Genomic DNA, 10,899 nt, shown 5'->3' with positions numbered 1-10,899 from the left:
CCCCCGGAGAGCGGAGGGCGATCGAGTCCGGCCGCGCACCTGCGCCAGCCGCGGGGGTGCGCATGCGCAGAGGCCGCGCCCCGGGGCGGGGTTGGGGGGAGCCCGACCCGCTCTCCCCTCACAGCCAGGAGGGAAGAAGGGGGCGGCTGGGGTTGGAGCTGTCTTTCTCCTCCTCGAAGCGAAGGCGGAGCTGTTGGCCGAGCCGGGCCGGGCCTCCGGCGCCTCTCAGCCGCCTTGGCACCGCGCTCCCCTTCGGCGGGTGGAGCCGTGGGTTGCCCCGCGGGCGGTAGTGCCCGTGGTTTTACCTGAGGGCAGGCTCAGTGCGGGCCTGTGCCTCCCATCTGTCCCCCAGGAGTTTATTTCCTCGTTTTCAAGCTCCCCCGCGTTGAGGTGTTCCCCAGAGCTGAGGGGTGCCTGCTGTGGGGCCGGGCAGGGCCGCACGCCTTGCCCGCCGCCGGTGGCTGTGAAGGGTGGTGGGGACACACCTTGGCAGGGACTCCATCCGTTTTGCTTCCTTCGAGGAGCAGGCCAAGGAGGGCTCACAGAGTCCCCCGGTTTCAGCAGATCTCAACGGTGACCGGTGGCACGTCTTGCAGGACCCCTGGGAGAGCTGTCAGGCTGGGGCTGGGGTGGAGGCCCCCCTATTTCTGGTGCTGGAGGTGGAACTGCCAGCTCACAAACCGGGATGGAGGAGCTGCTGGTGGGAGGCAAATGTCCAAAGGAGAAGGGAAGCAGACAACGGGCTGCAAAAGCATTTAGGGTGATTAAAACACATCTTCCTATGGCTGCTCTTGTAGCTACCGCTGAACAATCCCACTCTCCGCCACCTGCCCTCTAATTCTTCCATTTATAGTGCTGTTAGTTCAGAATAAACCCCACCATTCTCAATATTCTTCACACCAAACACGTCTTTAAAGGTAAGAGTGCATTAGCTGGCAATGCATGCCATTGAGGACTGGAAGTCTTTGTAGCCAAGCGTAGGAGACCACACACATTCAGTTACTGCTTCCAGACTCTGGTAAGTGTCCTGTGCAACCAGAATTTGTGATTTCTCGCAAGCATTAGTTGATGACAGCAAGTTCTTGCTCTACTTGAATTACTTCTTAAACCACTCTTCATTTTGATAAAATGCTTACACTTAATTTCTAGACATTTTTTAAAGTAGGTAGACTCAGAAATACTGGCTGTGCTGTGAGAAGACAAAGTAAATTAAGAAGGAAATGTGTATGCTGTATAATTAGAATGACAGCTATCCCTTTAGTATCTAGAAATGCTCTGAGGGGTGACTGGATTACTTTAAAACACGAGCAGTAAATAGAGCACTCTTCCAAGACCTTTCTGCCAGGAAGACCTCATATCTCTATTCAACCCTCTTCTTACTTAAATAACCACACAAGTATATCATGCCTGGAGGAAAACTTAGTGCGTGTTGGGATTTGCATGTATTTCATGGGAAAAAAGGTAGTGGAAAAGGGAGGAGAGTGAATGAGAAGTAGGTGCATTTGCCTTCGGGACAAAGTTTCTCATTTTTCTCTTTGATTATGCAATCTAAGCTCCTCTCTCCTGCATCTTTATGAACGGTGCTTTGTCACTGATTCCACTGCCTCTTCAGCAAAAATCTTCTGTCTGCGTCAGCACAGACCTCATAGGAGGGCAATAAACCAACTATTCTTTACTTTTTAAGACACGCACAACCCCCAAAAGAAACTGCCCCTGCCCAAATACCCCCAAGCCCATGTACCCGTATTTACTTTGAAAACCCCTCCTGAATTCTATATTAGGGCCCTTGGGCACGAGTGCCATCTGTACGTCCATCAGACAAAGGCATTTTATAGGGTCTCAACGCAGGCATGGGTGTGGAGAGAAGGGAAGAGGAGTTCATACAGGCACCCAATTTATTTTTTACCCAACCCCCCCTCCAACACAGCCCGTGTAACAGACTGGGAGATGTTCTTTTCTATCTCCCTCTCCATGGCTTAGCAGGGAACTAGGGTTAGAGCTCCCCCACCCTTTCCTTTAATGAGCTGATTTTTTTGTTTTGGTTTCTTACTGTAAAGCACCCCTTTTTATTCCAGTGTCATCCCCTCGATGACATTCGTGTGTCCAAGCAGCCCCCAGATATCAACCCACCCACCAGCTCAGGTCTGTTCTGTGCGTGAGAAAGGGCAGTCACCCTTGAGAAAACGCTGCCCACAACCTGGCTTTCCCTTTTCCCAAAAGGGATGAAGTGTGGACCTGCTTCATTCTCTTATCATTCCAGCATCTTACCCTTTGGTTTCTGCATGTTGCTGCATATAACACACCGAGCGTGTGAATTCAAACCCTCAAATTTAATTTATGGTAAACTGAACACACACTTACACTTGCCCCTGTACAAATAACGGAAGGTTATTTGGTTCTGCTTATTAAGGTTATAAGGTCCTGCTAGGAAAAAAAAGCATCTGGACGCAATAATCACTAATACTTGGTTAACAGCAGTGCAACCAGCAGAGCTTAGCAGGCAGTTCTATGTATGTGTCTCCCACATCGTTTTTAGCTGAAATAATACATTATTTCACCGCCTCTCAGGTCCCTCTTCCTCCCCCCTCTCCCCACTTTTCAATCTGTTTCTTGATGTTCACCAGACATGAGAGGTACAAGTCTCAGAGACGTTCACGTTCCTCTCTGAGGAGCTCCTCTCACGAGCTCTCTGAAAGCTGCCAGCTGTGTCGGGAAGAGAGACACTGAAACGGGCACGTGGCTGGAGGGGAAGGCTGGCAGAACTCGGCTGGTATCTCCTCTCCTTAACAGCACCCAGCCCACCAACCTCTACACGAGTAGCTCTGGCAAACGAGCCAGGGCATGTGCCGTCTCCTTCCTCGAGCTAGCGTCACAGCAAGAGCCTCAGAGTCACGCGGGTAGAAGGGCAGAAATCTGTGGAAAATTAGCATTATTAGTTTCTCCTCATTTTAATCCCTCATTCTGCCATTACAACACTTATCTTTTTTTTGTAGCCTTTTAAATTTTGCTACGCTTACGGGACACTTTAAAAAAAACTTTTTAGAATCAGAATCTGCAAGTAAACAGAAAAATACAGGAAAGCACTCAACTGACAGCAAAAAGATGTTACAACTTTAAAACTTCACTTTAGATGAAATAAATCCCCAAATCCAGTATTTTTCATGGCTTTTGACATCAGCTGCTTTACAGCCATTGCACCTAATAGTCAGCTTTTCTAAAGTGTTAGCAACTAACCAGGCACTGTAACTGGCCAAACCAGCTCATGGATAAGGCAGAAAGACAACAGTGTTAACACGGCAGAGGTTGATGAAATCTTGACTCTAGGGGGGAGACTCAAGTCTCCTGGACAAGTCTCACTCCCTCTGCCCCTTCCAGCCCAGCTGGTGGGAATTTAAGTCTAGCACCAGTGAACTTGGACTCTCCAGAAAAGCGATCCAGCCTGCTGGCCACCATCAGCTGTACTGCAGGGGCTCGGGATGCCAAATCCCAGTCTGAACTGAACTGGCAGCAGCACACATGCAGAACAGCACTTCAACACCCAGCAGGGAAAATAAATCCAGAACAGCTTTCTCAAAGCGTTTTAGGGCAAGAAAGATATTTTCCAGCCATGGTTACACTGTATGGTGAAGTACCGGTGGCTTTTTACAGTGTTCCAACATTTTTAATCAAGAAAATTTAAAGGCTTCTTGCCATATACAGTGCAAATATCACAGTAGCATCTCAGTACTGAAGAAAATCACTCGAAGATGAAGACAAACACAACAGAAACACTTTTTTTTTTTTCTTTCTCCTGTTTCCAACGTGACACTCTGGATGTGCTACAGGGCAAAAAAGCCATTATGTGAAACCAAACCTTGGTAACTAATCTCACAGATGCAAGTCACTCGGCTGCGCAGTCTGTCTCCAAAATGACCAGCAGAGCTTTGCTGGGCCTCGTGGTGTGGATCAGCAGCGTCCTCCTCTCATATGTTTCCTTTTCCTTTACACCAGATGAGGCCAACGCTCAACCCCCACAAAAAGGCATGCCAATACAAAAGGGTTAAAGATTTTCCAACAGGTATGCCTACATCAATAATAAATGTAAGGCCAAAAGTAATAAGAGTGACATTATTATTACTTTAAATAGCACCAAGGAAATCTCATTACTGAACAAGGATTCACAAAGCCATATTAACAAAGCTATTTACCCTATCCATTTTCATGTAGTACCTACAGTTTTTATCAGATTGTCATTTAGAGGTACAGTATTTTTTCCATTCCTGGTTTTCAAGATGAGAAATGGAGGCATCTCTATGCGTGCAGAGCACTAGTAAATCACTCTGACAAACTGACAGAAAATTCAGTTCCAGAAATAAATTCAGCTGCTGCTACCTGGCTGTCGACTTCAATTTCTCAAACAATAAAAGGTACAGAAACATAGCTGGTTATGTAGGAGACTGACTGGCAAGTTTCTGCAAAAATACTCACTTTTGATATGGACGTACCTCAAAATAAAAGTTTAATTGTAGAGAGTGTAACAGCACTTGTTACAGTAGGTTTTCCTGAGAGAACTCACCACAGACCACAGCCAAGAAAGATTCTATTTCCTCTGCTTTCTGTTATTACCCAGTAACAAGCTAGAGAAAATATTTTAGAACCCTAACCCGTGTTTCTGTATATTGCAGGATGGACAAAGTTCTATGATATAATGATTAAGTGGACTGCTTCTGAAGTCTATGTGTCTATTTTTTCTTTTGAAGGAAAAAAATAAGTTTGATACATTAATGAAGGATCAGAAAAGAATAACACTAGTAGAGAAAGGGTTCTGTACCTTGATGCTCCTTTACTTCAGAGCCCATGTGCCACAGACAGCATTCAGTTAAATAATAGTCTTAGCAATAAACAATGACAATACACAGAACACTACACAGCATCACTCCTTTGGCTCAAAGTCATTCCAGTTTGTTACTGAACAGCTGTTATGCAAAAACTCCAACGCATGGCTGAAAACAACAACCTTCACATCCCATAGCTGAAAAGGCTAGTAACAAATTGGCAAAGGAAATTTCGATTGCACATCCCTTAACGTAGTTTTTGTTTCTTGTGCAGTTTGAAACAGCATCAGTGTAACTTTGGTATTCATTGGAGAAAGGCTTAGTTGGGAGGGCAGCTGGCAGTCAATAGTTCTCCAAGGTAAGCTCTGTCTGAGAAGGCATCCATTTCCAATTTCTCCAAACAAAATAATTTGTTTGAAACAAACCCGAACTAATTTTTTTTGAAACGTTTCATGCTGCAGCAGACCCAAGATACAGTTGTGTTCTCACAGGGATGTTAATTACAGTAGTAATAACAAAATCATTCTGAGAGATGATGAGGTACCACTAGCAATGGTCGCAGAGAAAGTCGAGATCATTTCCAAAAGGAGTGCTCTGGGAAGATTAGCTTTTAGAGAACTTTCTATTGCCTGGCCTAGTCAAAGCCCTTCTAGTGGTTACATTTTTCCCTCCTGAAGCAGAATATTACTTAAGATAATTTTTACAGTAAGAACAATCACCCGCTGGAACAGGGACATGGTACAGTCCTTGTCACGGGAGGTTATAAATAGGGTTAGCAATAGGACAGGGGGCTAGATAATCTCGTCTAGGCTCCCTTTCCCAAAAAAGGCTGGACTAGATGATTTTTTGAGGTCCCTTCCAATCTGGGCTGTTCTATGATTTTATGATATTGGGGATACTGAGAGACTGAAGAGAGACATTTATTTTCTATGTGACCACCAACATGCAAGCATTTTTTGTGTGATCATTCCTTTTTAAATCTGCTAGAATCAATCATTGCCTTTACCAATTAGGCACCAAACACGAGGGGAAAAAAAACCCCATCTTTCAAGTACATAAGCAACATATTTAATAAATAAAACCTAGCTTCCTCTTGACCAGTGGGTTTGGTGTGAAGGGGAAGCATTTTTGGACAAGACAGCTGAAGAGAAACTTAACTGGCAGTGGTGAAATAATCCAGGTGATAGAGGGGCATAAAACTGCACTTCTCAGGATACTGGGAGGCTAAGAAAATTACGGGATCTCATGATATTGTGTGAAAAAGATCTGAGGAAGACAGACAGGGCTAGGGCATGATAAATTATCTTTCCCACACTGGTAAAAGATATTTTCTCTTCCTGATATGCATCCTTGTCATCAAATATAGATCCCTCCCATGCAGACATTTTAAAGGCTTGTTGACATTTGGAGAATAGTACTTTTGCTCCTCTGACACACAAAATCTGTCCCAGAAACCCCTTTCCTACACATGTCCTGTTACAACTAAGATTTACACAGAGCCTCACATAGCGAGCCTCTGGACACTGCTACAGCACCAAGAAAACCACTGGAGGTTAACTTTAATAACCAGACATTTATACTTTGGAAGAATGTGTTGTAGAGATTATAAGGCATCCTTTAGGGGTCAAGTAATCCATGTTAATACAGACTTTCAAAGTTGAAGTCATTCCTACTCATATTTTTGCTAATACATAGAACAATTTCATAAATATGATAGGCACAGACAGGATTTTTACAACCATTAATCTGTCTTCACTGTCAAACACAGCAGCTGCTTTATCCTCAGCAAAAATCTTTAGCACAGTTCTGTCGCTCAGTCTGCTGCCCCAAAGGACCTTGTTCTTCAGCCACAGCTGGAAGGACAGATTTGCCTTTCAGAATTCCAGGCAGCAACTTCTTTTTTTTTTTTTTTTTTAAATAGTTCATCCCTTTTTGATATCAGCTGCTTTTTCTCTGTGGGAAAGATACTATCTTCTTGACATGCTAGAGTAAGACTGCACATCAACGTATGGAGAATGGAATGAAAGTGTAGTGTCAGCAATGACGTTTTTGACCCAACCCACTATTTATATCCCCAACAGTCATGCAAACCTTGCCCATTATACACTAGGGCATGCTGCCTCCGTGTGGCAGAATATGCTTCAGACATTCTTTTCTCTTGCATTTCACACAATCTTGTGTGTGGCTATGAATTTTGGGAACAGTTTTGGAAACAGAAGGAATAGAACCCATAAGTTATTTCTGTGAGAAACGGCAATATGGGGATGAAAAAAATTAATGAATTATATTGATAACAGTGTTTTTCACACGAATACTCACCAGGAACACACAGTAAAGTACAAAGGCTATATATATATATATATGTGCATATATATATAAAAAGAATGCTTTCTCAAATGTTTATTACACGATGAAAGAAGACTAATTGAAAAAAATTCACATCTTGGACTTGATCAAAGGGGACTGATTGCTCTTCAGACCTGTTAGCTAAAAGCAAGATTGAAAGAGCAATTTTGAAAAATTACATAAGACTGGATCACATTCTTTTTTTCAGTTCATAACTGGTTTGGTTCAAACTTGACTAGAGGACCATAAAAGTTGCTTTAGCATTAGACCAGCTCTCTGATTCAAGTAGCACTAACACTGTATTATGGGTACAGGGTTTTTCCCATGACTAAAATGGAAATGCTTTGTGAAATCGGTATATTTTCTTCCACACCACACTCATCCCCACCCCAAAGCCCCAACCTCCACCTACTTTACCAATGTTGTTAGATACAAGACCTAAAGAAGATAAAAAACAAGACAATTACTGTTTTGCCCATTTGTGTCTTTACATTTCAGTCTTTACCAGCTGACCACAATTGCATTCCACCTCACTGTGAACAAGGTCTTCATATGTTATTTCCAGACTGGAAAGAAGTGACATGGTATGGCTGAGAGGGTTTTGTAAATCACCAGTGCCATAATATTTAGGATTTCCCTGCTGTGGTTAAGATAAATTATGATGCTCCTGTCAAATCTCAATCTTACTGCACATAATAGACAGTGCGAGGGGACGCTAAATTTATGGTGAGATTTTTTTCCTTTTTCTTTTTTTTTTAAGACAGTGCAAGGTCTAGAGACAGGGTAAGAATCTCAAGATTAGGGTGTTGCAGGGTCTTATGCCAAATTTAGTTTACATTTCATTGTATAAGCATTTTCCTATCTCTGTTTGGTATCCAGCAAACGATCCTATTAGAAATTTTCCAAATATCTGTGTATTTTTGTCTCTAAGTACTGTCCATTTCAAAACTTTTCAAGGTATAAATTAGTAGCTATACATCTGTTGTTGTTGCTCTGTTTGAACCTGTTGCTGTCCTGACTGCTGTTGCGTTGGCTGTGCCTGGGGCTGCAAGACATCAGTCTGAGGCACAGACCTCCAGGTCAGAGGATGCTGTTCTGTTATCTGGTTCCCTAGAGGTGCAATGGAGTTCACCAAGGTGGTCAGGTTTATAAAATGGGCCACAGACTGGGGATTGGCTGCCTCTGGCTGGGGCTGGATCTGAATGTCACTTTGGCGGTTGTGCAGCATGGCGGAACCACTGACGGTGTCAAACGTCACCGTGAGGATTGAGTTGTCCAGCTGTAACTGACGTTCAGGTGCAGTCAGATGGCCCACAGCCACTGGCTGCAGGTGTGTGAATTGGGTTCCAGCCGCTGTCGTAATGGGGGTAACAGTGATGTTTGTCAGCCCGACAGAACTGGAAGGAGCTGTGACATTTGGGTCGCCAAGGGTCACCACCACCTGAGGAAAAACAGAAAGGTAACCTCAGCCTTGTATCTTGAAGCTGACTACAAAACACCAAACATCAAGACGTATCACCTGAGTGCTGATGGGCTCACGTGTATTTACTGCCAGCAAGAGAACTCATACACACAGAGGCGAGCACAGAAAGCTTGGAATATAACAACTTCCACATATAGAAATGAGAAGGTAATGGGAGGGAGGCATATGCAAACAAGCAGCCAATTTAACTTTCACACTTTTAGTCACAGCTTCAGCCAGTTAGTAGTATTTGGCAAACAAGGAGATGGTAACACCAGAGGAAATAAAAAAAACAAACACCCATGAGAAGCTTACTCGTCCAACCCTTTGTTTTTTTTAAGTCTCTATTCATCTTTGTGTTACCACAATTTATCAAATTAGCCTTAAATGGTCTGATCGCTCTTTTGTATTTGCTATTAGGAAAAAAAATAATTGTTATCCCTCTAAGCGATGCTTGCTCCCCATCACCCTGCTGCTGGAGCTCACCTGCTGGATGCTCTGTACAGCTGAATTAGTCTCATCTCCAACATTCCCTGTGAATTCACCTTCCTTTTCCGTGTATTCACTGAAGGCAGGGTCCTCAGGCACTTGTGCTTCCTCCTCCTCACCTGACTTTTGTTTTCGTTTCTGGCCACGTTTAAGAGCTTTCATATGCTGTTTCCCTTCTGGTAATTCTCCCTGTTCCAAGGCTAATTCCGGCTGGAGCAACACATTTCCAAACAAAACAAGAAGTCATTTTGCTTAGTGAAGTTCCAAGTAAAAGCCTGTCACCTGAAGTTGGTTTACTGTTGATTCGCAAGTGAAGAAACAAACTTTATCAAAAACCTGATTTAAGGGAATGAGATGTCACCCTCTATCTACCTCTGTTCTACCACCACCCACAAAATAATAGAATAGTTTAGGTTGAAAAGCACCTTAAAGATCATCGAGTTGCAACCCCCCCGCTTCCTCCCAGGTTACCTGTCCTTGCTTCTACCCTCTATAAGCTTCCTTTTTGTATTTGAGTTTTCAGGAGCTCCTTGTTCATCCATGCAGGCCTCCTGATGTTTTTACCCAACTTCCTCTCTGTTGGGATGCACTGCTCCTGAACTTAGAGGAGGTGATCCTCAAATATTAACCAGCTTTCTTGGGCCCCTCTTCCTTCCAGGAAGTATTATTCCACAGGACTCTGTCAACCAGATCCCTGAAGAGGCCAAAGTCTCCTCTCCTGAAGTCCAGGATAGGGAGCTTAGTGCACAACCTCCTCGCTGGCCTAAGGATCTTGAACTTCACCATCTCATGGTCACTGCAGCCATGGCGATCTTGAACTTCACCATCTCATGGTCACTGTAGCCATGGCTGCCCTTGAGCTTCACATTCCCCACCAGCCCCTCCTTGTTGGTGAGAACAAGATCCAGCGTGGTACCTCTATCACTTGGAGAAGAAAGCTATCACCGATGTATTCCAGACCAGCCCCTCCTTGCTGGTGAGAACAAGATCACTTGGAGAAGAGAGCTATCACCGATGTATTCCAGGAGCCTTCTGGATTGCTTATGCCCTGCTGTGTTGTCCCTCCAACAGATATCTGGGTGGTTGAAATCCCCCATGAGGACCAGGGCTTGTGAATGTGAGGCTGCTCCTGTCTGTCTATAAAGGCCCTCATCCGCTTGGTCATCCTGGTTGGGTGGCCTGTAGCAGACCCCCACTGTAACATCACCTGTCCCTGCCCTCCCTTTAATCCTGACCCATAAGCTCCGGACCCATATTATATAACAACACAGATCAACAGCTTCCATCTGCTTATACATGTTAAGCTGGGGCTGACTCTCTAAAAAAGCACATTCCTTGGCCTATGCCCAGCTATCTGATGTACCAAAGGTGATGTCTCAACCTCACCCTCAAGTACGCCTGGAACCTAGTTGCTACCAGAACTCTGCAATGGCCAATTTACCTGAACAATCCCAATTGAGGAGGCATCAATGGTAGTTGTCTCTGGCAGCTGCTCTAAATCATCAATCCTCACCGAAAGAATCTGTGGACAAAGAGGTATCAGCCAGTGAACTGCAGCCGTGCATACCACAGTCAAACAATACAGCACTGACGACATAAACCCTGTCACAAAGCAAAAATGATGTAATCTAACATTTTACATGTATCATTTAATACAAGGGATTTAACCATGGCTTTATAAAAATAGCCTTATGGCATATCATCTTTTCTTTCTTGCTGAAAACCAGCAAAGTTTAAAGCCAACAATAGAAGAGTATATTTATTTTCATATTCTAGAGAGAACATAGG

The 10,899-nt window shown here is 44.0% G+C and overlaps 1 protein-coding gene across 1 annotated transcript in view; it reads right to left on the bottom strand.

The window, feature by feature from the left end:
• Window positions 1-3,768: 3,768 nt before the first annotated feature.
• The window catches only part of PRDM15 (PR domain containing 15), a 41,294-nt gene continuing 34,163 nt past the window's right edge, over window positions 3,769-10,899 (bottom strand). The window contains exons 21-23 of the mRNA XM_014938213.1: window positions 10,553-10,633; window positions 9,109-9,321; window positions 3,769-8,601 (exon numbers count right to left, since the gene is read on the bottom strand). Of these exons, the coding sequence (XP_014793699.1) occupies window positions 8,125-8,601; window positions 9,109-9,321; window positions 10,553-10,633 (771 nt within the window). The 3' untranslated portion in view covers window positions 3,769-8,124. The remainder of the gene's footprint in view (window positions 8,602-9,108; window positions 9,322-10,552; window positions 10,634-10,899) is intronic.

Source organism: Calidris pugnax, unplaced genomic scaffold, assembly GCF_001431845.1.
Source record: "Calidris pugnax isolate Ruff unplaced genomic scaffold, ASM143184v1 scaffold25, whole genome shotgun sequence".
NCBI classification, from domain to species: domain Eukaryota; kingdom Metazoa; phylum Chordata; class Aves; order Charadriiformes; family Scolopacidae; genus Calidris; species Calidris pugnax.
Note: the sequence above shows the minus strand (reverse complement) of the source record. Positions and strands in the feature narration are given on the sequence as shown.